At 46.6% G+C, this 26,065-nt stretch overlaps 1 protein-coding gene across 1 annotated transcript in view; it reads right to left on the reverse strand.

Annotated features, from left to right (window-relative positions):
• Nucleotides 1-26,065, reverse strand: part of LOC137309962 (probable voltage-dependent R-type calcium channel subunit alpha-1E) — a gene marked incomplete at its 3' end in the record, with an annotated part of 73,623 nt that overhangs the window by 26,661 nt on the left and 20,897 nt on the right. The window contains exon 3 of the mRNA XM_067977957.1: nt 23,143-23,344. Within this exon, the coding sequence (XP_067834058.1) occupies nt 23,143-23,344 (202 nt within the window). The remainder of the gene's footprint in view (nt 1-23,142; nt 23,345-26,065) is intronic.

Consider the following 26,065-nt stretch of genomic DNA (forward strand, 5'->3'; position numbering starts at 1 on the left):
AAGAGAGAGTATGAGAATAGACTGGCAGCCAACAAATAAGGGAATCCAAAAGTCTAACCACAGGCATGTAAACAGTAAACGGGTAGTAAGAGGAGTGTGGGATCGATAAGGGAGCATAAAGGAGATCTGCTCATGGAGGCAGAGGGCACAGCTGAGGCACTAAATGAATACTTTGCATCTGTCTTTACCCAGGAAGAAGATACTGCCAGAATCTCAGTAAAGGAAGATGTACTTGAGATACTGGATGGGCTAAAAATTGATAAAGAGGAGGTACTAGAAAGGCTGACTGTACTTAAAGTAGATAAGTCACCCGGTCCGGATGGGATGCATCCGAGGTTGCTGAGGGAAGTAAGGGTGGAAATTGCAGAGGTACTGGCCATAATCTTCCAAACATCCGTAGATACGGGGGGTGGTGCCAGAGGACTGGAGAATTGCAAACGTTACACCCTTGTTCAAAAAAGGGTGTAAGGATAAACCCAGCAACTACAGGCCAGTCAGTTTAACCTCGGTGGTGGGGAAACTTTTAGAAACGATAATCTGGGACAGAATTAACAGTCACTTGGACGAGTGTGGATTGATTAGGGAAAGCCAGCACGGATTTGTTAAAGGCAAATTGTGTTTAACTAACGTGATAGAGTTTTTTGATGAGGTAACAGAGAGGTTTGATGAGGGCAATTCAGTTGATGTGGTGTATATGGATTTTCAAAAAGCATTTGATAAAGTGCCACATGGTAGGCTTATCATCAAGATTGTGGCCCATGGAATAAAGGGGGCAGTAGCAACATGGGTACAGAATTGACTAAGTGACAGGAAACAGAGACTAGTGGTGAACAGTTGTTTTTCAGACTGGAGGGAGGTGTACAGTGGTGTTCCCCAGGGGACGGTGCTGGGACCACTGCTTTTCTTGATATATATTAATGACTTGGACTTGGGTGTACAGGGCATAATTTCCAAATTTGCAGATGACACAAAACTTGGAAGTGTAGTAAACAGTGAGGAGGATAGTGATAGACTTCAAGAGGATATAGACAGGCTGGTGGCATGGGCGGACATGTGGCAGATGAAATTTAACGTGGAAAAATGCTAAGTGATACATTTCGGTAGGAAAAATGAGGAGAGGCAATATAAACGAGAGGGCACAACTCTAAAAGGGGCACAGGAACAGAGAGATCTGGGGGTATATGTACATAAATCATTGAAGGTGGCAGGGCAGGTTGAGAAAGCGGTTAAAAAAAGTATATGGGATCCTGGGCTTTATAAATAGAGGCATAGAGCACAAAAGCAAGGAAGTCATGATGAACCTTTATAAAACACTGGTTCGGCCACAACTGGAGTATTGTGTCCAGTTCTGGGCACCGCACTTTAGGAAAGATGTGAAGGCCTTAGAGAGGGTGCAGAAGAGATTTACTAGAATGAGTCCAGGGATGAGAGACTTAAATTATGTGGATAGACTGGAGAAGCTGGGGTTGTTCTCCTTGGAACAGAGACGGTTGGGAGGAGATTTGATCGAGGTATTCAAAATCATGAAGGGTCTTGACAGAGTAGATAGAGAGAAACTGTTCCCATTGGTGGAAGGGTCAAGGACCAGAGGACATAGATTTGAGGTGATTGGAACCAAAGGTGACATGAGGAAAATCTTTTTTACACAGCGAGTGGTTAGGATCTGGAATGCACTGCCCGAGGGGGTGGTGGAGGCAGATTCAATCATGGCCTTCAAAAGGGAACTGGATAAGTACTTGAAAGGAAAAAACGTGCAGGGCTTTGGGGATAGGGCGGGACAGTTGGACTAGCTGAATTGCTCTTGGATAGCGCATGGACTCGATGGGCCGAATGTCCTCCTTCCATACTGTAACCTTCTATAATTCTATGATTTTATAAAGGGGGAACTGAAGGTGAAGGCAGGGAGTCGGGAGTTAGAGAAAGTGTTAAAGAGGGAACTGAGGGTGTGATAGAGGGAGAGTGCAGGAAGTCGGGAGTTAGAGAGAGTACTAAAGAGGGAACTGGAGGTGAGGGCAGGGAGACGGGATTTAGAGAGAGTGTTAAAGAAGGAACTGAGGGTGAGGGCAGGAAGTCGGGAATTGGGGGTACAGAGAGTACTAAAGAGGGAACTGTGGGCGAGGGCAGGGAGTCAGGATTTAGAGAGAGTGTTAAGAGGAGTCAGGATTGAGAGAGCGTATAAAGGAGCTGGGACCAATATCCTCGTGGGAGGTTCACTAGTGCTGTGGCGGGAGGGTTTAAACTAATTTGGCAGGGGGTGCGCAGCAGGATGGAGCATTCGAAAGGAGAAACAAGGTGCACAAAGGATCAGGAGAGAAAGGTAGCACTAGAGCAAATAATAGGACAGTATTAGGTGGGATCAGACTAAGAGAGAATACAAGAAAGTCTAAGATTGGTTTACGGTGCATGTGTGTAAAGTGTGGTAAACAAGGTCGGTGAGCTGCAGGCGCAAATAGTCACATGGGAATATGATGTCATGGTGATAACGGAGACCTGGCTCAAAAAAGGGCAGGATTGGGTACTAAATATTCCTGGATACAAGGTGTTCAGGAAAGATGGAAAGGAGGGGGGTGGCAGTATTGATTAAGGAGAATATTCCAGTGCTGGAGAGAGAGGATGTCCTGGAGGGGTCAAGGACAGAATCTATTTGGTTAGAGTTAAGAAACAATAGAGGTGCCATTACACTACTGGGTGTATTCTATAGGCACCAACTAGTGGGAAGGAGATAGAGGAGCAAAATTACAGGGAAATTACAGAGAGGAGCAAGAACCATAGAGTAGTGATAATGGGGGACTTCAACTATCCTAATATAGACTGGGATAGTAATAGTGTAAAGGGCAGAGAGGGGGAGGAATTTTTGAAGTGTGTTCAGGAGAACTTTCTTGACCAGTACATTTCCGGCCCATCGAGGAAGGAGGCATTGCTGGATCTAGTTCTGGGGAATGAGGTGGGCCGAGTGGAACAAGTGTCAGTGGGGGAACATTTAGGGAACAGTGATCATAGTATCATAAGGTTTAGAATAGCTATGGAAAAGGACACGGAGCAATCTAAAGTAAAAATACTCAATTTGAGGAGGGCCAATTTCAGTGGGATGGGAACGGATCTGGCCCGGGTAAATTGGAATCAAAGACTGGCAGGCAAAACTGTAATCGAACAGTGGGAGGCCTTTAAAGATGACATGCTTCAGGTACAGTCCAGGTACATTCCCTCAAAGCAGAAAGGTAGGGCAACTAAAGCCAGAGCTCTCGGGATGATAAAAGAGATAGAGAGTAAGATGAAGCAGAAAAAGGGGGCGTATGACAGATGTCAGGTTGATAATACAAGTGAGAACCTGGCTGAATATAGAAAGTTCAGAGGGGAAGTGAAAAAGGAAATAAGAGGGGCAAAGAGAGAGTATGAGAATAGACTGGCAGCCAACACAAAAGGGAATCCAAAAGTCTTCTACAGGCATGTGAACAGTAAACGGGTAGTAAGAGGAGGGGTGGGGCCGATTAGGGACCAAAAAGGAGATCTGCTCATGGAGGCAGAGGGCATGGCCGAGGTACTAAATGAGTACTTTGCATCTGTCTTTCCCAAGGAAGAAGATGCTGCCAGAGTCTCAGTAAAGGAAGATGTAGTTGAGACACTGAATGGGCTAAAAATTGATAAAGAAGAGGTACTAGAAAGGCTGACTGTACTTAAAGTGGATAAATCACCCGGTCCGGAGGGGATGCATCCTCGGTTGTTGAGGGAAGTAAGGGTGGAAATTGCGGAGGTACTGGCCATAATCTTCCAAACATCCGTAGATACAGGGGGTGATGCCAGAGGACTGGAGAATTGCAAATGTTCCACCCTTGGTCAAAAAAGGGTGTAAGGATAAACCCAGCAACTACAGGCCAGTCAGTTTAACCTCGATGGTGGGGAAACTTTTAGAAATGATAATCCAGGACAGAATTAACAGTCACTTGGACAAGGGTGGATTGATTAGGGAAAGCCAGCACGGATTTGTTAAAGGCAAATTGTGTTCAACTAACTTGATAGAGTTTTTTGATGAGGTAACAGGGAGGGTCGATGAGGGCAATGCAGTTGAGTGTTTGACAAAGTGCTTGTCATCAAGATTGAAGCCCATGGAATAAAGGGGGCAGTGGCAGCATGGATACAGAATTGGCTAAGTGACAGGAAACAGAGAGTAGTGGTGAACGGTTGTTTTTCGGACTGGAGGGAGGTGTACAGTGGTGTTCCCCAGGGGTCAGTGCTGGGACCACTGCTTTTCTTGATATATATTAATGACTTGGACTTGGGTGTACAGGGCACAATTTCAAAATTCAAGGTGACACAAAACTTGGAAGTGTAGTGAACAGTGAGGAGGATAGTGATAGACTTCAAGAGGGTATAGACAGGCTGGTGGAATGGGCGGACACATGGCAGATGAAATTTCACGCAGAAAAATTCAAAGTGATACATTTCGGTAGGAAGAACGAGGAGATGCAATATAAATTAGAGAGTACAATTCTAAAATAGGTACAGGAAGAGAGAGATCTGGGGGTATATGTGCACAAATCGTTGAAGGTGGCAGGACAGGTTAAGAAAGCGGTTAAAAAAGCAGATGGGACCCTGGGCTTTATAAATAGAGGCATAGAGTGCAAAAGCATGGAAGTCATGATGAAGCTTCATAAAACACTGGTTTGGCCACAACTGGAGTATTGTGTCCAGTTCCAGGTGCCACACTTTAGGAAAGATGTGAAGGCCTCAGAGAGGGTGCAGAAGAGATTTATTGGAATGATTCCAGGGATGAGGGACTTTAGTTACGTGGATAGACTGGAGAAGCTGGGATTGTTCTCCTTGGAACAGAGACGGTTGAGAGGAGATTTGATCGAGGTATTCAAAATCATGAAGGGTTCAGACAGAGTAGATAGAGAGAAACTGTTCCCATTGGCGGAAGAGTACTAAAAATTGAACTGTGGATGAGGTAGAGGGCGAGTCCAGGGAGTCGGGAGTTAGAGAGAGTATCACAGGGGTAACTGAGGCGGAGGGTAGGTAGTGTAAATTGCGTAGTAGCGAGAGAGAGTGAATGAAGGAGAGAGTGTGAATTGTGTAGTAGTGAGAGAGTGAATGGAGGAGAGAGTGTGAATTGCGTAGTTGTGAGAGTGTGAATGGAGGAGAGAGTGTGAATTGTGTAGTAGTGAGAGAGAGTGAATGGAGGAGAGAGTGTGAATTGTGTAGTAGTGAGAGAGAGTGAATGGAGGAGAGAGTGTGAATTGTGTAGTAGTGAGAGACAGTGAATGGAGGAGAGAGTGTGAATTGCGTAGAAGTGAGAGAGAGTGAATGGAGGAGAGAGTGTGAATTGTACAGTAGTGAGAGAGAGTGAATGGAGGAGAGAGTGTGAAATGTGTAGTAGTGAGAGAGAGTGAATGGAGGAGAGAGTGTGAATTGCGTAGTTGTGAGAGTGTGAATGGAGGAGAGAGTGTGAATTGTGAAGTAGTGAGAGAGAGTGAATGGAGGAGAGAGTGTGAATTGCGTAGTAGTGAGAGAGAGTGAATGGAGGAGAGAGTGTGAATTGTCTAGCAGTGAGAGAGAGTGAATGGAGGAGAGAGTGTGAATTGCGTAGTAGTGAGAGAGAGTGAATGGAGGAGAGAGTGTGAATTGTCTAGCAGTGAGAGAGAGTGAATGGAGGAGAGAGTGTGAATTGTGTAGTAGTGAGAGGGAGTGAATGGAGGAGAGAGTGTGAATTGCGTAGCAGTGAGAGAGAGTGAATGGAGGAGAGAGTGTGAATTGCGTAGTAGTGAGAGAGAGTGAATGGAGGAGAGAGTGTGAATTGTCTAGCAGTGAGAGAGAGTGAATGGAGGAGAGAGTGTGAATTGTGTTGTAGTGAGAGAGAGTGAAAGGAGGAGAGAGTGTGAATTGTGTTGTAGTGAGAGAGAGTGAATGAGGGAGAGAGTGTGAATTGTGTAGCAGTGAGAGAGAGTGAATGGAGGAGAGAGTGTGAATTGCGTAGTAGTGAGAGAGAGTGAATGGAGGAGAGAGTGTGAATTGTGCAGTGGTGAGAGAGAGTGAATGGAGGAGAGAGTGTGAATTGCGTAGTAGTGAGAGAGAGTGAATGGAACAGACAGTGTGAATTGCGTAGTGGTGAGAGAGTGAATGGAGGAGAGAGTGTGAATTGTGCAGTGGTGAGAGAGAGTGAATGGAGGAGAGAGTGTGAATTGTGTTGTAGTGAGAGAGTGAATGGAGGAGAGAGTGTGAATTGTGTAGTAGTGAGAGAGAGTGAATGGAACAGACAGTGTGAATTGCGTAGTGGTGAGAGAGTGAATGGAGGAGAGAGTGTGAATCGTGCAGTAGTGAGAGAGAGTGAATGGAAGAGAGAGTGCAAATTGCGTAGCAGTGAGGGAGAGTGAATGGAGAACAGAGTGTGAATTGTGTAGTAGTGAGAGAGAGTGAATAGAGGAGAGAGGGTGAATTGCATAGTAGTGAGAGTAAGTGAATGGAGGAGAGAGTGTGAATTGTGTGGTAGCGAGAGAGAGTGAATGGAGGAGAGAGTGTGAATTGCATAGTAGTGAGAGCAAGTGAATGGAGGAGAGAGTGTGAATTGTGTACTCGTGAGAGAGAGTGAATGGAGGAGAGAGTGTGAATTGTGTCGTAGTGAGAGGGAGTGAATGGAGGAGAGAGTGTGAATTGTGTAGTAGTGAGAGGGAGTGAATGGAGGAGAGAGTGTGAATTGTGTAGTAGTGAGAGAGAGTGAATGGAGGAGAGAGTGTGAATTGTGTAGTAGCGAGAGAGAGTGAATGGAGGAGAGAGTGTGAATTGTGTAGTAGTGAGAGTGAGTGAATGGAGGAGAGAGTGTGAATTGTGTAGTAGTGAGAGAGAGTGAATGGAGGAGAGAGTGTGAATTGCGTAGCAGTGAGAGAGTGAATAGAGGAGAGGGTGTGAATTGTGCAGTAGTGAGAGAGAGTGAATGGAGGAGAGAGTGTGAATTGTGTAGTAGTGAGAGTGAGTGAATGGAGGAGAGAGTGTGAATTGTGTAGTAGCGAGAGAGAGTGAATGGAGGAGAGAGTGTGAATTGTGTAGTAGTGAGAGTGAGTGAATGCAGGAGAGAGTGTGAATTGTGTAGTAGTGAGAGAGAGTGAATGGAGGAGAGAGTGTGAATTGTGTAGTAGCGAGAGAGAGTGAATGGAGGAGAGAGTGTGAATTGTGTAGTAGTGAGAGTGAGTGAATGGAGGAGAGAGTGTGAATTGTGTAGTAGTGAGAGAGAGTGAATGGAGGAGAGAGTGTGAATTGCGTAGCAGTGAGAGAGTGAATAGAGGAGAGGGTGTGAATTGTGCAGTAGTGAGAGAGAGTGAATGGAGGAGAGAGTGTGAATTGCGTAGCAGTGAGAGAGTGAATAGAGGAGAGGGTGTGAATTGTGCAGTAGTGAGAGAGAGTGAATGGAGGAGAGAGTGTGAATTGTGTAGTAGTGAGAGAGAGTGAATGGAGGAGAGAGTGTGAATTGTGCAATAGTGAGAGAGAGTGAATGGAGGAGAGAGTGTGAATTGTGTCGTAGTGAGAGTGAGTGAATGGAGGAGAGAGTGTGAATTGTGTCGTAGCGGGAGAGAGTGAATGGAGGAGAGATTGTGAATTGTTTAGCAGTGAGAGAGAGTGAATGAAGGAGAGAGTGTGAATTGCGTAGTAGTGAGAGAGTGAATGGAGGAGAGAGTGTGAATTGTGTAGTAGTGAGAGTGAGTGAATGGAGGAGAGAGTGTGAATTGCGTAGTGGTGAGAGAGTGAATGGAGGAGAGAGTGTGAATTGTGCAGTAGTGAGAGAGAGTGAAAGGAGGAGAGAGTGTGAATTGTGTAGTCGTGAGAGAGAGTGAATGGAGGAGAGAGTGTGAATTGCGTAGCAGTGAGAGAGAGTGAATGGAGGAGAGAGTGTGAATTGCGTAGCAGTGAGAGAGAGTGAATAGAGGAGAGGGTGTGAATTGTGCAGTAGTGAGAGAGAGTGAATGGAGGAGAGAGTGTGAATTGCGTAGTAGTGAGAGAGTGAATGGAGGAGAGAGTGTGAATTGTGTAGTGGTGAGAGAGAATGAATGGAGGAGAGAGTGTGAATTGCGTAGTAGTGAGAGAGAGTGAATGGAGGAGAGAGTGTGAATTGTGCAGTAGTGAGAGAGAGTGAATGGAGGAGAGAGTGTTTAATGTGTAGTAGTGAGAGAGAGTGAATGGAGGAGAGAGTGTGAATTGCGTAGTGGTGAGAGAGTGAATGGAGGAGAGAGTGTGAATTGCGAAGCAGTGAGAGAGAGTGAATGGAGGAGAGAGTGTGAATTGTGCAGTAGTGAGAGAGAGTGAAAGGAGGAGAAAGTGTGAATTGTACAGCAGTGAGAGAGAGTGAATAGAGGAGAGAGTGTTAATTGTGTAGTGGTGAGAGAGTGAATGGAGGAGAGAGTGTGAATTGCGGAGTGGTGAGAGGGAGTGAATGGAGGAGAGAGTGTGAATTGTGCAGTAGTGAGAGAGAGTGAATGGAGGAGAGAGTGTGTAATGTGTAGTAGTGAGAGAGAGTGAATGGAGGAGAGAGTGTGAATTGCGTAGTGGTGAGAGAGTGAATGGAGGAGAGAGTCTGAATTGTGTAGCAGTGAGAGAGAGTGAATGGAGGAGAGAGTGTAAATAGTGTAGAAGGGAGAGTGAATGGAGGAGAGAGTGTGAATTGTGTAGTGGTGAGAGGGAGTGAATGGAGGAGAGAGTGTGAATTGTGCAGTAGTGAGAGAGAGTGAATGGAGGAGAGAGTGTGAATTGTGCAGCAGTGAGAGAGAGTGAATGGAGGAGAGAGTGCGAATTGCGTAGTAGTGAGAGTGAGTGAATGGAGGAGAGAGTGTGAATTGTGTAGTCGTGAGAGAGAGTGAATGGAGGAGAGAGTGTGAATTGTGCAGCAGTGAGAGGGAGTGAATGGAGGAGAGAGTGTGAATTGTGTAGTAGTGAGAGGGAGTGAATGGAGGAGAGAGTCTGAATTGTGCAGTAGTGAGAGAGAGTGAATGGAGGAGAGAGTGTGAATTGTGTAGTAGCGAGAGAGAGTGAATGGAGGAGAGAGTGTGAATTGTGTAGTGGTGAGAGTGAGTGAATGGAGGAGAGAGTGTGAATTGTGCAGTAGTGAGAGAGAGTGAATGGAGGAGAGAGTATGAATTGCGTAGTAGTGAGAGAGTGAACAGAGGAGAGGATGTGAATTGTGTAGTAGTGAGAGAGAGTGAATGGAGGAGAGAGTGTGAATTGTGTAGTAGTGAGAGAGAGTGAATGGAGGAGAGAGTGTGAATTGCGTATTCGTGAGAGAGAGTGAATGGAGGAGAGAGTGTGAATTGTGTAGTAGTGAGAGAGTGAATGGAGGAGAGAGTGTGAATTGTGTAGTAGTGAGAGAGAGTGAATGGAGGAGAGAGTGTGAATTGTTTAGCAGTGAGAGAGAGTGAATGAAGGAGAGAGTGTGAATTGCGTAGTAGTGAGAGAGTGAATGGAGGAGAGAGTGTGAATTGTGTAGTAGTGAGAGTGAGTGAATGGAGGAGAGAGTGTGAATTGCGCAGCAGTGAGAGAGAATGAATGGAGGAGAGAGTGTGAATGGTGTAGTAGTAAGAGTGAGTGAATGGAGGAGAGAGTGTGAATTGTGCAGTCGTGAGAGAGAGTGAATGGAGGAGAGATTGTGAATTATGCAGTAGTGAGAGAGAGTGAATGGAGGAGAGAGTGTGAAGTGTGTCGCAGTGAGAGAGAGTGAGTGGAGGAGAGAGTGTGAATTGTGTAGTAGTGAGAGAGAGTGAAAGGAGGAGAGAGTGTGAATTGTGCAGCAGTGAGAGAGTGAATGGAGGAGAGAGTTTGAATTGTGTAGTAGTGAGTGAGAGTGAATGGAGGAGAGAGTGTGAATTGTGTAGTAGTGAGAGAGAGTGAATGGAGGAGAGAGTGTGAATTGTGTAGTAGTGAGTGAGAGTGAATGGAGGAGAGAGTGTGAATTGCATATTGTTGAGAGAGAGTGAATGGAGGAGAGAGTGTGAATTGTGTCGTAGTGAGGGTGAGTGAATGGAGGTGAGCGTGTGAATTGTGTAGTAGTGAGAGAGAGTGAATGGAGGAGAGAGTGTGAATTGCGTAGTAGTGAGAGAGAGTGAATGGAGGAGAGAGTGTGAATTGTGCAGTCGTGAGAGAGAGTGAATAGAGGAGAGAGCGTGAATTGTGCAGCAGTGAGAGAGAATGAATGAAGGAGAGAGTGTGAATTGTGTAGTGGTGAGAGGGAGTGAATGGAGGAGAGAGTGTGAATTGTGTAGTAGTGAGAGAGAGTGAATGGAGGAGAGAGTGTGAATTGCGCAGCAGTGAGAGAGAGTGAATGGAGGAGAGAGTGTGAATTGCGTATTCGTGAGAGAGTGAATGGAGGAGAGTGTGTGAATTGCGTAGTAGTGAGAGAGAGTGAATGGAGAAGAGTGAATTGTGTCGTAGTGAGAGAGTGAAAGGAGGAGAGAGTGTGAATTGTGTAGTAGTGAGTGTGAGTGAATGGAGGAGAGAGTATGAATTGCGTAGTCGTGAGAGGGAGTGAATGGAGGAGAGAGTGGGAATTGTGCAGCAGTGAGAGAGAGTGAATGGAGGAGAGAGTGTGAATTGTGCAGTAGCGAGAGAGAGTGAATGGAGGAGAGAGTGTGAATTGTGTCGTAGTGAGAGTGAGTGAATGGAGGAGAGAGTGTGAATTGTGTCGTAGTGAGAGAGAGTCAATGGAGGAGAGAGTGTGAATTGTGTCGTTGTGAGAGTGAGTGAATGGAGGTGAGCGTGTGAATTGTGTAGTAGTGAGAGAGAGTGAATGGAGGAGAGCGTGTGAATTGTGTAGTAGCGAGAGAGAGTGAATGGAGGAGAGAGTGTGAATCGTGTAGTAGTGAGAGAGAGTGAATGGAGGAGAGAGTGTGAATTGTGTAGTAGTGAGAGAGAGTGAATGGAGGAGACAGTGTGAATTGTGTCGTAATGAGAGAGATTGAATGGAGGAGAGAGTGTGAATTGTGTAGTAGTGAGAGAGAGTGAATTGAGGAGAGAGTGTGAATTGTGTGGTAGTGAGAGAGAGTGAATGGAGGAGACAGTGTGAATTGTGTCGTAATGAGAGAGTGAATAGAGGAGAGAGTGTGAATTGTGTAATAGTGAGAGAGAGTGAATGGAGGAGAGAGTGTGAATTGCGTATTAGTGAGACAGAGTGAATGGACGAGAGAGTGTGAATTGTGTCGTAGCGGGAGAGAGTGAATGGAGGAGACAGTGTGAATTGTGTAGCAGTGAGAGAGAGTGAATGGAGGAGAGAGTGTGAATTGTGTCGTAGTGAGAGAGAGTGAATGGAGGAGAGTGTGTGAATTGTGCAGGGGTGAGAGGGAGTGAATGGAGGAGAGAGTGTGAATTGTGTAGTAGTGAGAGAGAGTGAATGGAGGAGAGAGTGTGAATTGCATATTAGTGAGAGGGAGTGAATGGAGGAGAGAGTGTGAATTGCGTATTAGTGAGACAGAGTGAATGGAGGAGAGAGTGTGAATTGTGTCGTAGCGGGAGAGAGTGAATGGAGGAGAGAGTGTGAATTGTGCAGCAGTGAGAGAGAGTGAATGAAGGAGAGAGTGTGAATTGTGTAGTGGTGAGAGGGAGTGAATGGAGGAGAGAGTGTGAATTGTCTAGCAGTGAGAGAGAGTGAATGGAGGAGAGAGTGTGAATTGCGCAGCAGTGAGAGAGAGTGAATGGAGGAGAGAGTCTGAATTGCGTATTCGTGAGAGAGTGAATGGAGGAGAGTGTGTGAATTGCGTAGTAGTGAGAGAGAGTGAATGGAGGAGAGTGAATTGTGTCGTAGTGGGAGTGATTGAATGGAGGAGAGTTTGTGAATTGCATATTGGTGATAGAGAGTGAATGGAGGAGAGAGTGTGAATTGTGTCGCAGCGAGAGAGAGTGAATGGAGGAGAGTGAATTGTGTAGTAGTGAGAGTGAGTGAATGGATGAGAGTTTGTGAATTGTGTAGTAGTGAGAGAGAGAGAATGGAGGAGAGAGTGTGAATTGTGTCGCAGCGAGAGAGAGTGAAAGGAGGAGAGTGAATTGTGTCGCAGCGAGAGAGAGTGAATGGAGGAGAGTGAATTGTGTCGTAGTGAGAGTGAGTGAATGGATGAGAGTTTGTGAATTGCGCAGTAGTGAGAGAGAGAGAATGGAGGAGAGAGTGTGAATTGTGTAGTAGTGAGAGAGTGAAAGGAGGAGAGAGTGTGAATTGTGTAGTAGTGAGTGTGAGTGAATGGAGGAGAGAGTATGAATTGCGCAGTCGTGAGAGGGAGTGAATGGAGGAGAGAGTGGGAATTGTGCAGCAGTGAGAGAGAGTGAATGGAGGAGAGAGTGGGAATTGTGTCGTAGTGAGAGAGAGTCAATGGAGGAGAGAGTGTGAATTGTGTCGTAGTGAGAGAGAGTCAATGGAGGAGAGAGTGTGAATTGTGTCGTAGTGAGAGAGAGTCAATGGAGGAGAGAGTGTGAATTGTGTCGTTGTGAGAGTGAGTGAATGGAGGTGAGCGTGTGAATTGTGTAGTAGTGAGAGAGAGTGAATGGAGGAGAGAGTGTGAATTGTGCAGTAGTGAGAGAGAGTGAATGGAGGAGAGCGTGTGAATTGTGTAGTAGCGAGAGAGAGTGAATGGAGGAGAGAGTGTGAATTGTGTAGTAGTGAGATAGAGTGAATGGAGGAGAGAGTGTGAATTGTGTAGTCGTGAGAGAGAGTGAATGAAGGTGAGAGTGTGAATTGTGTAATAGTGAGAGAGAGTGAATGGAGGAGAGAGTGTGAATTGCGTATTAGTGAGACAGAGTGAATGGACGAGAGAGTGTGAATTGTGTCGTAGCGGGAGAGAGTGAATGGAGGAGACAGTGTGAATTGTGTAGCAGTGAGAGAGAGTGAATGGAGGAGAGAGTGTGAATTGTGTCGTAGTGAGAGAGAGTGAATGGAGGAGAGTGTGTGAATTGTGCAGGGGTGAGAGGGAGTGAATGGAGGAGAGAGTGTGAATTGTGTAGTAGTGAGAGAGAGTGAATGGAGGAGAGAGTGTGAATTGCGTCGTAGTGAGAGAGAGTGAATGGAGGAGAGAGTGTGAATTGTGTAGTCGTGAAGAGAGAGTGAAATGAGGAGAGTGTGTGAATTGTGCAGTAGTGAGAGAGAGTGAATGCAGGAGAGAGTGTGAATTGTGTCGTCAGAGAGAGTGAATGGAGGAGAGAGTGTGTATTGCGTAGTAGTGAGAGACAGTGAATGGAGGAGAGAGTGTGAATTGTGCAGTAGTGAGAGAGAGTGAATGGAGGAGAGAGTGTGAATTGTGTCGTAGCGAGAGAGAGTGAATGGAGGAGAGAGTGTGAATTGTGTAGTAGTGAGAGAGAGTGAATGGAGGAGACAGTGTGAATTGTGTAGCAGTGAGAGAGAGTGAATGAAGGAGAGAGTGTGAATTGTGTAGTGGTGAGAGGGAGTGAATGGAGGAGAGAGTGTGAATTGTGTAGCAGTGAGAGAGAGTGAATGAAGGAGAGAGTGTGAATTGTGTAGTGGTGAGAGGGAGTGAATGGAGGAGAGAGTGTGAATTGTGTAGTAGTGAGAGAGAGTGAATGGAGGAGAGAGTGTGAATTGCGCAGCAGTGAGAGAGAGTGAATGGAGGAGAGAGTGTGAATTGCGTGTTAGTGAGAGAGTGAATGGAGGAGAGTGTGTGAATTGCGTAGTAGTGAGAGAGAGTGAATGGAGGAGAGTGAATTGTGTCGTAGTGGGAGTGAGTGAATGGAGGAGAGTTTGTGAATTGCATATTGGTGAGAGAGAGTGAATGGAGGAGAGAGTGTGAATTGTGTCGTAGCGAGAGAGAGTGAATGGAGGAGAGTGAATTGTGTAGTAGTGAGAGTGAGTGAATGGATGAGAGTTTGTGAATTGCGCAGTAGTGAGAGAGAGAGAATGGAGGAGAGAGTGTGAATTGTGTAGTAGTGAGAGAGTGAAAGGAGGAGAGAGTGTGAATTGTGTAGTAGTGAGTGTGAGTGAATGGAGGAGAGAGTATGAATTGTGTAGCAGTGAGAGAGTGAAAGGAGGAGAGAGTGTGAATTGTGTTGTCGTGAATGTGAGTGAATGGAGGAGAGAGTGTGAATTGCGCAGTAGTGAGAGAGAGAGAATGGAGGAGAGAGTGTGAATTGTGTCGTAGCGAGAGAGAGTGAATGGAGGAGAGAGTGTGAATTGTGTAGTAGTGAGTGAGAGTGAATGGAGGAGAGAGTGTGAATTGTGTAGTAGTGAATGAGAGTGAATGGAGGAGAGAGTGTGAATTGCATATTGTTGAGAGAGAGTGAAAGGAGGAGAGAGTGTGAATTGTGTCGTAGTGAGAGTGAGTGAATGGAGGCGAGCGTGTGAATTGTGTCGTAGTGAGAGAGAGTGAATGGAGGAGAGAGTGTGAATTGCGTAGTAGTGAGAGAGAGTGAATGGAGGAGAGAGTGTGAATTGTGCAGTAGTGAGAGAGAGTGAATGGAGGAGAGTGTGTGAATTGTGTAGTAGCGAGAGAGGGTGAATGGACGAGAGAGTGTGAATTGTGTAGTCGTGAGAGAGAGTCAATGGAGGAGAGAGTGTGAATTGTGTAGCAGTAAGAGAGAGTGAATGGAGGAGAGAGTGTGAATTGTGTAGTAGTGAGAGTGAGTGAATGGAGGAGAGAGTGTGAATTGTGTAGTAGTGAGAGTGAGTGAATGGAGGAGAGAGTGTGAATTGTGTAGTAGTGAGAGAGAGTGAATGGAGGAGAGAGTATGAATTGCGTAGTAGTGATAGAGAGTGAATAGAGGAGAGGGTGTGAATTGTGTCGTAGTGAGAGAGAGTGAATGGAGGAGAGAGTGTGAATTGTGTAGTAGTGAGAGAGAGTGAATGGAGGAGAGAGTGTGAATTGTGTAGTGGTGAGAGTAAGTGAATGGAGGAGAGAGTGTGAATTGTGTAGTCGTGAGAGAGAGTGAATGGAGGAGAGAGTGTGACTTGTGTAGCAGTAAGAGAGAGTGAATGGAGGAGAGAGTGTGAATTGCGTAATAGTGATAGAGAGTGAATGGAGGAGAGAGTGTGAATTTTGCATTCGTGAGAGAGAGTGAATGGAGGAGAGAGTGTGAATTGTGTCGTAGTGAGAGAGAGTGAAAGGAGGAGAGAGTGTGAATTGTGCAGCAGTGAGAGAGTGAATGGAGGAGAGAGTTTGAATTGTGTAGTAGTGAGTGAGAGTGAATGGATGAGAGAGTGTGAATTGTGTAGTAGTGAATGAGAGTGAATGGAGGAGAGAGTGTGAATTGCATATTGTTGAGAGAGAGTGAATGGAGGAGAGAGTGTGAATTGTGTCGTAGGAGAGTGAGTGAATGGAGGTGAGCGTGTGAATTGTGTAGTAGTGAGAGAGAGTGAATGGAGGAGAGAGTGTGAATTGTGTAGCAGTAAGAGAGAGTGAATGGAGGAGAGAGTGTGAATTGTGTCGTAGTGAGAGTGAGTGAATGGAGGAGAGAGTGTGAATTGTGTAGTAGTGAGAGAGAGTAAATGGAGTAGAGAGTGTGAATTGCGTAGTAGTAAGAGTGAGTGAATGGAGGAGAGAGTGTGAATTGTGTAGTGGTGAGAGTAAGTGAATGGAGGAGAGAGTGTGAATTGTGTAGTCGTGAGAGAGAGTGAATGGAGGAGAGAGTGTGACTTGTGTAGCAGTAAGAGAGAGTGAATGGAGGAGAGAGTGTGAATTGCGTAATAGTGATAGAGAGTGAATGGAGGAGAGAGTGTGAATTTTGCAGTCGTGAGAGAGAGTGAATGGAGGAGAGAGTGTGAAGTGTGTAGCAGTGAGTGAGAGTGAATGGAGGAGAGAGTGTGAATTGTGTAGTAGTGAGAGAGAGTGAAAGGAGGAGAGAGTGTGAATTGTGCAGCAGTGAGAGAGTGAATGGAGGAGAGAGTTTGAATTGTGTAGTAGTGAGTGAGAGTGAATGGAGGAGAGAGTGTGAATTGTGTAGTAGTGAATGAGAGTGAATGGAGGAGAGAGTGTGAATTGCATATTGTTGAGAGAGAGTGAATGGAGGAGAGAGTGTGAATTGTGTCGTAGTGAGAGTGAGTGAATGGAGGTGAGCGTGTGAATTGTGTCGTAGTGAGAGAGAGTGAATGGAGGAGAGAGTGTGAATTGCGTAGTAGTGAGAGAGAGTGAATGGAGGAGAGAGTGTGAATTGTGCAGTAGTGAGAGAGAGTGAATGGAGGAGAGTGTGTGAATTGTGTAGTCGCGAGAGAGAGTGAATGGACGAGAGAGTGTGAATTGTGTAGTCGTGAGAGAGAGTGAATGGAGGAGAGAGTGTGAATTGTGTAGCAGTAAGAGAGAGTGAATGGAAGAGAGAGTGTGAATTGCGTAATAGTGATAGAGAGTGAATGGAGGAGAGAGTGTGAATTGCGCAGTCGTCAGAGAGAGTGAATGGAGGAGAGAGTGTGAATTGTGTCGTAGTGAGAGAGAGTGAAAGGAGGAGATAGTGTGAATTGTGCAGCAGTGAGAGAGTGAATGGAGGAGAGAGTTTGAATTGTTTAGCAGTGAGAGAGAGTGAATGAAGGAGAGAGTGTGAATTGCGTAGTAGTGAGAGAGTGAATGGAGGAGAGAGTGTGAATTGTGTAGTAGTGAGAGTGAGTGAATGGAGGAGAGAGTGTGAATTGCGCAGCAGTGATAGAGAGTGAATGGAGGAGAGAGTGCGAATTGTGCAGTGGTGAGAGAGAGTGAATGGAGGAGAGTGAATTGTCTCGTAGTGGGAGTGAGTGAATGGAGGAGAGTTTGTGAACTGCACAGTCGTGAGAGTGAGTGAATGGAGGAGAGAGTGTGAATTGTGTCGTAGTGAGAGTGAGTGAATGGAGGTGAGCGTGTGAATTGTGTAGTAGTGAGAGAGAGTGAATTGAGGAGAGAGTGTGAATTGCGTAGTAGTGAGAGAGAGTGAATGGAGGAGAGAGTGTGAATTGTGCAGTAGTGAGAGAGAGTGAATGGAGGAGAGAGTGTGAATTGTGTAGTCGCGAGAGAGAGTGAATGGAGGAGAGAGTGTGAATTGTGTCGTAATGAGAGAGAGTGAATGGAGGAGAGAGTGTGAATTGCGTAGTAGTGAGAGAGTGAATCGAGGAGAGAGTGTGAATTGTGTAATAGTGAGAGAGAGTGAATGGAGGAGAGAGTGTGAATTGCGTATTAGTGACACAGAGTGAATGGAGGAGAGAGTGTGAATTGTGTAGTAGCGGGAGAGAGTGAATGGAGGAGAGAGTGTGAATTGTGTAGCAGTGAGAGAGAGTGAATTGAGGAGAGAGTGTGAATTGTGTAGTAGTGAGAGAGAGTGAATTGAGGAGAGAGTGTGAATTGCGTAGAAGTGAGAGAAAGTGAATGGAGGAGAGAGTGTGAATTCTGCAGTCGTGAGAGAGAGTGAATGGAGGAGAGAGTGTGAATTGTGTAGTTGCGAGAGAGAGTGAATGGAGGAGAGAGTGTGAATTGTGTCGTAATGAGAGAGAGTGAATGGAGGAGAGAGTGTGAATTGCGTAGTAGTGAGAGAGTAAATCGAGGAGAGAGTGTGAATTGTGTAATAGTGAGAGAGAGTGAATGGAGGAGAGAGTGTGAATTGCGTATTAGTGACACAGAGTGAATGGAGGAGAGAGTGTGAATTGTGTCGTAGCGGGAGAGAGTGAATGGAGGAGAGAGTGTGAATTGTGTCGTAGTGAGAGAGAGTGAATGGAGGAGAGAGTGTGAATAGCATATTAGTGAGAGAGAGTGAATGGAGGAGAGAGTGTGAATTGTGTAGTAGCGAGAGAGAGTGAATGGAGGAGAGAGTGTGAATTGTGTCGTAGTGAGAGAGAGTGAATGGAGGAGAGAGTGTGAATAGCATATTAGTGAGAGAGAGTGAATGGAGGAGAGAGTGTGAATTGTGTAGTAGCGAGAGAGAGTGAATGGAGGAGAGAGTGTGAATTGTGTCGTAGTGAGAGAGAGTGAATGGAGGAGAGAGTGTGAATAGCATATTAGTGAGAGAGAGTGAATGGAGGAGAGAGTGTGAATTGTGTAGTAGCGAGAGAGAGTGAATGGAGGAGAGAGTGTGAATTGTGTCGCAGTGAGAGAGAGTGAATGGAGGAGAGAGTGTGAAGTGTGTAGTAGCGAGAGAGAGTGAATGGAGGAGAGAGTGTGAATTGTGTCGTGGTGAGAGAGTGAATGGAGGAGAGAGTGTGAATTGTGTAGCAGTGAGAGAGAGTGAATGGAGGAGAGAGTGTGAATTGCGTAGTAGTGAGATAGAGTGAAATGAGGAGAGAGCGTGAATTGTGTAGTAGTGAGAGAGAGTGAATGGAGGAGAGAGTGTGAATTGTGTAGTAGTGAGAGTGAGTGAATGGAGGAGAGAGTATGAATTGCGTAGTAGTGAGAGGGAGTGAATGGAGGAGAGAGTGTGAATTGTGCAGTAGCGAGAGAGTGAATGGAGGAGAGTGAATTGTGTAGTAGTGAGAGGGAGTGAATGGAGGAGAGAGTATGAATTGCGTAGTAGTGAGAGTGAGTGAATGGAGGAGAGAGTGTGAATTGCGTAGTAGTGAGAGGAAGTGAATGGAGGAGAGAGTGTGAATTGCGTAGTAGTGAGAGGAAGTGAATGGAGGAGAGAGTGTGAATTGTGTAGTAGCGAGAGAGAGTGAATGGAGGAGAGTGAATTGTCTCGTAGTGGGAGTGAGTGAATGGAGGAGAGTTTGTGAACTGCACAGTCGTGAGAGTGAGTGAATGGAGGAGATCGTGTGAATTGTGTAGTAGTGAGTGAGAGTGAATGTAGGAGAGAGTGTGAATTGCGTATTAGTGAGAGAGAGTGAATGGAGGAGAGAGTGTGAATTGTGTAGTCGTGAGAGTGAGTGAATGGAGGAGAGAGTGTGAATTGTGCAGTCGTGAGAGAGAGTGAATGGAGGCGAGTGAATTGTGTAGTAGTGAGAGTGAGTGAATGGAGGAGAGTTTGTGAATTGCGTCGTAGTGAGAGAGAGTGAATGGAGGAGAGAGTGTGAATTGCGCAGTGGTGAGAGAGAGTGAATGGAGGAGAGAGTGTGAATTGTGCAGTCGTGAGAGAGAGTGAATGGAGCAGAGAGTGTGAATTGTGTTGTAGTGAGAGAGAGTGAATGGAGGAGAGTGTGTGAATTGCGTAGTAGTGAGAGAGAGTGAATGGAGGAGAAAGTGTGAATTGCGTAGCAGTGAGAGAGAGTGAATGGAGGAGAGAGTGTGAATTGTGCAGTAGTGTGAGAGAGTGAATGGAGGAGAGAGTGTGAATTGCGTAGTCGTGAGAGAGAGTGAATGGAGGAGAGTGAATTGTGTAGTAGTGGGAGTGAGTGAATGGAGGAGAGTTTGTGAACTGCACAGTCGTGAGAGAGAGTGAATGGAGGAGAGAGAATGAATTGCGTAGTCGTGAGAGGGAGTGAATGGAGGATAGAGTGTGAATTGTCTAGTAGCGAGAGAGAGTGAATGGAGGAGAGAGTGTGAATTGTGTTTGAGTGAGAGAGTGTCAATGGAGGAGAGAGTGTGAATTGTGTCGTAGTGAGAATGAGTGAATGGTGGTGAGCGTGTGAATTGTGTAGTCGTGAGAGAGAGTGAATGGAGGAGAGAGTGTGAATTGCGTAGTAGTGAGAGAGAGTGAATGGAGGAGAGAGTGTGAATTGTGCAGCAGTGAGAGAGAGTGAATGGAGGAGAGAGTGTGAATTGCGTCGCAGTGAGAGAGTGAAGAGTGGAGAGAGTGTGAACTGCACAGTCGTGAGAGTGAGTGAATGGAGGAGAGAGTGGGAATTGTGTTTGAGTGAGAGAGAGTCAATGGAGGAGAGAGTGGGAATTGTGTCGTAGTGAGAATGAGTGAATGGAGGTGAGCGTGTGAATTGTGTAGTCGTGAGAGAGAGTGAATGGAGGAGAGAGTGTGAATTGTGTCGTAGTGAGACAGAGTGAATGGAGGAGAGAGTGTGAATTGTGCAGCAGTGAGAGAGAGTGAATGGAGGAGAGAGTGTGAATTGCGTATTAGTGAGACAGAGTGAATGGAGGAGAGAGTGTGAATTGTGTAGTAGTGAGAGAGAGTGAATGGAGGAGGGAGTGTGAATTGTGTCGTAGCGAGAGAGAGTGAATGGAGGAGAGAGTGTGAATTGTGTCGTAGTGAGAGAGAGTGAAAGGAGGAGAGAGTGTGAATTGTGTAGTGGCGAGAGAGAGTGAATGGAGGAGAGAGTGTGAATTGTGTAGTAGCGAGAGAGAGTGAATGGAGGAGAGAGTGTGAATTGTGTCGTAGTGAGAGAGAGTGAATGGAGGAGAGAGTGTGAATTGTGCAGCAGTGAGAGAGAGTGAATGGAGGAGAGAGTGTGAATTGTGCAGCAGTGAGAGAGAGTGAATGGAGGAGAGAGTGTGAATTGTGTGGTAGCGGGAGAGAGTGAATGGAGGAGAGAGTGTGAATTGTGCAGCAGTGAGAGAGAGTGAATGGAGGAGAGAGTGTGAATTGCGTCTTAGTGAGACAGAGTGAATGGAGGAGAGAGTGTGAATTGTGTAGTAGCGAGAGAGAGTGAATGGAGGAGAGAGTGTGAATTGTGCAGCAGTGAGAGAGAGTGAATGGAGGAGAGAGTGTGAATTGTGTGGTAGCGGGAGAGAGTGAATGGAGGAGAGAGTGTGAATTGTGCAGCAGTGAGAGAGAGTGAATGGAGGAGAGAGTGTGAATTGTGTCGTAGTGAGAGAGAGTGAATGGAGGAGAGAGTGTGAATTGTGTCGTCGCGGGAGAGAGTGAATGGAGGAGAGAGTGTGAATTGCGTATGAGTGAGAGAGTGAATGGAGGAGAGAGTGTGAATTGCATATTGGTGAGAGAGAGTGAATGGAGGAGAGAGTGTGAATTGTGTCGTAGTGAGAGTGAGTGAATGGATGAGAGTTTGTGAATTGCGCAGTAGTGAGAGAGAGAGAATGGAGGAGAGAGTGTGAATTGTGTAGTAGTGAGAGACTGAAAGGAGGAGAGAGTGTGAATTGTGTAGTAGTGAGTGTGAGTGAATGGAGGAGAGAGTGGGAATTGTGCATCAGTGAGAGAGAGTGAATGGAGGAGAGAGTGTGAATTGTGTAGTCGTTAGAGAGAGTGAATGGAGCAGAGAGTGTGAATTGTGTCGTAGTGAGAGAGAGTGAATGGAGGAGAGTGTGAATTGCGTAGTAGTGAGAGAGAGTGAATGGAGGAGAGTGTGAATTGCGTAGTAGTGAGAGAGAGTGAATGGAGGAGAGTGTGAATTGCGTGGTGGTGAGAGAGAGTGAATGGAGGAGAGAGTGTGAATTGCGTAGTAGTAAGAGAGAGTGAATGGAGGAGAGAGTGTGAATTGCGTCGCAGTGAGAGAGAGTGAATGGAGGAGAGAGTGTGAATTGCGTAGTAGTGAGAGAGAGTGAATGGAGGAGAGAGTGTGAATTATGTAGTAGTGAGAGGGAGTGAATGGAGGAGTGAGTGTGAATTGTGTAGTAGTGAGAGTGATTGAATGGAGGAGAGAGTGTGAATTGCGTAGCAGTGAGAGAGAGTGAATGGAGGAGAGAGTGTGAATTGCATTGTGGTGAGAGTGAGTGAATGGAGGAGAGAGTGTGAATTGTGTCGTAGTGAGTGAGAGTGAATGGAGGAGAGAGTGTGAATTGTGTAGTAGTGAGAGAGAGTGAATGGAGGAGAGAGTGAATTGTGCAGTAGTGAGAGAGAGTGAATGGAGGAGAGATTGTGAATTGTGTCGTAGTGAGAGAGAGTGAATGGAGGAGAGTTTGTGAACTGCACAGTCGTGAGAGTGAGTGAATGAAGGAGATAGTGTGAATTGTGTAGTAGTGAGTGAGAGTGAATGTAGGAGAGAGTGTGAATTGCGTATTAGTGAGAGAGAGTGAATGGAGGAGAGAGTGTGAATTGTGTAGTCGTGAGAGTGAGTGAATGGAGGAGAGAGTGTGAATTGTGCAGTCGTGAGAGAGAGTGAATGGAGGCGAGTGATTTGTGTAGTAGTGAGAGTGAGTGAATGGAGGAGAGTTTGTGAATTGCGTAGTAGTGAGAGTGAGTGAATGGAGGAGAGAGTGTGAATTGTGCAGTCGTGAGAGAGAGTGAATGGAGGCGAGTGATTTGTGTAGTAGTGAGAGAGAGTGAATGGAGGAGAGAGTTTGAATTGTGTCGACGTGAGAGAGAGTGAATGGAGGAGAGAGTGTGAATTGTGTAGTAGTGAGAGTGTGTGAATGGAGCAGAGAGTGTGAATTGTGTACCAGTGAGAGAGAGTGAATGGAGGAGAGAGTGAATTGTGCAGTAGTGAGAGAGAGTGAATGGAGGAGAGAGTGTGAATTGTGCAGTCGTGAGAGAGAGTGAATGGAGCAGAGAGTGTGAATTGTGTAGCAGTGGGAGTGAGTGAATGGAGGAGAGAGTGTGAATTGTGTTGTAGTGAGAGAGAGTGAATGGAGGAGAGTGTGTGAATTGCGTAGTAGTGAGAGAGAGTGAATGGAGGAGAAAGTGTGAATTGCGTAGCAGTGAGAGAGAGTGAATGGAGGAGAGAGTGTGAATTGTGCAGTAGTGTGAGAGAGTGAATGGAGGAGAGAGTGTGAATTGCGTAGTCGTGAGAGAGAGTGAATGGAGGAGATTGAATTGTCTAGTAGTGGGAGTGAGTGAATGGAGGAGAGTTTGTGAATTGCGTATTCGTGAGAGAGTGAATGGAGGAGAGAGTGTGAATTGTGTAGTAGTGAGAGTGAGTGAATGGAGGAGAGAGTATGAATTGTGTAGTAGTGAGAGAGAGTGAATGGAGGAGAGAGTGTGAATTGCGTAGTCGTGAGAGGGAGTGAATGGAGGAGAGTTTGTGAATTGCGTAGTCGTGAGAGAGAGTGAATGGAGGAGAGTGAATTGTGTAGTCGTGAGAGAGAGTGAATGGAGGAGAGAGTGTGAATTGTGTGGTTGTGAGAGGGAGTGAATGGAGGAGAGAGTGTGAATTGTGCAGTGGTGAGAGAGAGTGAATGGAGGAGAGAGTGTGAATTGTGTAGTTGTGTGAGAGAGTGAATGGAGGAGAGAGTGTGAATTGTGCAGTCGTGAGAGAGAGTGAATCGAGGAGAGAGTGTGAATTGTGCAGTCGTGAGAGAGAGTGAATGGAGGAGAGAGTGTGAATTGTGCAGTCGTGAGAGAGAGTGAATGGAGGAGAGAGTGTGAATTGTGCAGTTGTGAGAGAGAGTGAATGGAGGAGACAGTGTGAATGTGCATTCGTGAGAGAGAGTGAGTGTGAATCAAGAAATACACCACCTCGTTTTTCTCCAGTGTGCTCTCCTCCAGCATCTTGTCCCCCTGCTCCTGAAAGGTGATAATGATCAAGGCCACGAATATATTGACGAAGAAGAAGGGGAAGACCACAAAGTAGACGATGTAGAAAATGGACATTTCCATCCTGTTCCCCCGGCTGGGTCCTTGGTCTGTCTCTGTCACATCCACTGAATGCTGCAGGACCCTGTTACAACATGGAGGACAGCAGGTTAGTAGCTCAACCAATGGGTTGCTGCACACCCCATTCATAAACCAAGGTTCAGAGTCCATTCTCTGTTCGGGGAGATTGCAACTGTTGCCCGTGGACCACCGTGGGGGGAAGGGGTTAAAATTAACAGAGCTCCCCATGCTCTTTAATCATGATCCCTGTAGGGTAAATCTGTGCACTGAAAGGTGTCTCTCAGTCCCTCTCCCTCAGGGAGATATCTGTCCACTGACTGGTGTCTCTCAGTCCCTCTCTCTCAGGGAGATATCTGTCCACTGACTGGTGTCTCTCAGTCCCTCTCTCTCAGGGAGATATCTGTGCACTGAATGGTGTCTCTCAGTCCCTCTCTCTCAAGGAGACATCTGTACACTGACTGGTGTCTCTGAGTCCCTCTCCCTCAGGGAGGTATCTGTACACTGACTGGTATCTCCCAGTCCCTCTCTGTCATGGATATATCTGTACACCGACTGGTGTCTCTCAGTCCCTCTCTCTCAGGGAGATATCTGTACACTGACTGGTGTCTCTCAGTCCCTCTCCCTCAGGGAGATATCTGTACACTGACTGGTATCTCTCAGTCCCTCTCTCTCAGGGAGATATCTGTACACTGACTGGTATCTCCCAGTCCCTCTCTGTCATGGATATATCTGTACACCGACTGGTGTCTCTCAGTCCTCCTCTCCCTCAGGGAGATATCTATATACTGACTCATGTCTCCCAGGCCCCTATCACTCAGGGAGATATCTGTACACTGACTGGTGTCTCTCACTCCCCTCCGTCTCAGGGAGATATCTGTACACTGACTGGTGTCTCTCAGTCCCCTCTCTCTCAGGGAGATATCGGTACACTGACCGGTGTCTCTCAGTCCCCTCTCTCTTAGGGAGATATCTATACATTGACTGGGGTCTCTCAGTCCCCTCTCTCTCAGGGAGATACCTGTACACTGACTGGTGTCTCACAGTCCCCTCTCTCTCAGGGAGATATCTATATACTGACTCATGTCTCCCAGTCCCCTCTCTCTTCGGGAGACATCTCAGCACTGACTGGTGTCTCTCAGCCCCCCTCTCTCACGGAGATATCTGTACATTGACTGCTGTCTCTCAGTCCCTCTCTCTTGGGGAGATATCTATACACTGACTGGTGCCTCTCAGTCCCTCTCTCTCAGGGAGATATCTGCACACTGACTGGTGTCTCTCAGTCCCCTCTCTCTCAGGGAGATATCTGTACATTGACAGATGTCTCTAAGTCCCCTCTCTCTAAGGGAGATATCGATATACTGACTCGTGTCTCCCAGTCCCCTCTCTCTCAGGGAGATATCTGTACACTGACTGGTGTCTCTCAGTCCCTCTCTCCCAGGGAGATATCTGTACACTGACTGGTGTGTCTCAGTCCCCGCTCTCCCAGGGAGATATCTGTACACTGACTGGTGTCTCTCAGTCCCTCTCTCACAGGGAGATATCTGTACACTGACTGGTGTCTCTCAGTCCCCTCTCTCTTGGGGAGATATCTACACATTGACTGGTGTCTCTCAGTCCCTCTCTCTCAGTGAGATATCTGTACACTGACTGGTGTGTCTCAGTCCCCTCTCTCCCAGGGAGATATCTGTACACTGATTGGTGTCTCTCAGTCCCTCTCTCTCAGGGAGATATCTGTCCACTGACTGGTGTCTCTCAGTCCCTCTCTCTCAGAGAGATATCTGTACACTGAATGGTGTCTCTCAGTCCCTCTCTCTCAAGGAGACATCTGTACACTGACTGGTGTCTCTGAGTCCCTCTCCCTCAGGGAGGTATCTGTACACTGACTGGTATCTCCCAGTCCCTCTCTGTCATGGATATATCTGTACACCGACTGGTGTCTCTCAGTCCCTCTCTCTCAGGGAGATATCTGTACACTGACTGGTGTCTCTCAGTCCCCTCTCTCCCAGGGAGATATCTGTACACTGACTGGTGTCTCTCAGTCCCTCTCTCTCAGGGAGATATCTGAACACTGACTGGTTTCTGTCAGACCCCTCTCTCTCAGGGTGATATCTGTATACTGACTGGTATCTCTCAGTCGCCCTCTCCCTCAGGGAGATATCTGTACACTGACTGGTGACTCTCAGTCCCTCTCCCTCAGGGAGATATCTATACACTGACTGGTGTCTCCCAGTCCACTCTCTCAGGGAGATATCTGTACACTGACTGGTGTCTCTCAGTCCTCCTCTCCATCAGGGAGATATCGATATACTGACTCGTGTCTCCCAGGCCCCTATCACTCAGGGAGATATCTGTACACTGACTGGTGTCTCTCACTCCCCTCCGTCTCAGGGAGATATCTGTACACTGACCGGTGTCTCTCAGTCCCCTCTCTCTTAGGGAGATATCTATACATTGACTGGGGTCTCTCAGTCCCCTCTCTCTCAGGGAGATACCTGTACACTGACTGGTGTCTCTCAGTCCCCTCTCTCTCAGGGAGATATCTGTATACTGACTCATGTCTCCCAGTCCCCTCTCTCTTCGGGAGACATCTCAGCACTGACTGGTGTCTCTCAGCCCCCCTCTCTCACGGAGATATCTGTACATTGACTGCTGTCTCTCAGTCCCTCTCTCTTGGGGAGATATCTATACACTGACTGGTGCCTCTCAGTCCCTCTCTCTCAGGGAGATATCTGCACACTGACTGGTGTCTCTCAGTCCCCTCTCTCTCAGGGAGATATCTGTACAT

This window comes from Heptranchias perlo, unplaced genomic scaffold, assembly GCF_035084215.1.
Source record: "Heptranchias perlo isolate sHepPer1 unplaced genomic scaffold, sHepPer1.hap1 HAP1_SCAFFOLD_195, whole genome shotgun sequence".
In the NCBI taxonomy this organism is placed as follows: domain Eukaryota; kingdom Metazoa; phylum Chordata; class Chondrichthyes; order Hexanchiformes; family Hexanchidae; genus Heptranchias; species Heptranchias perlo.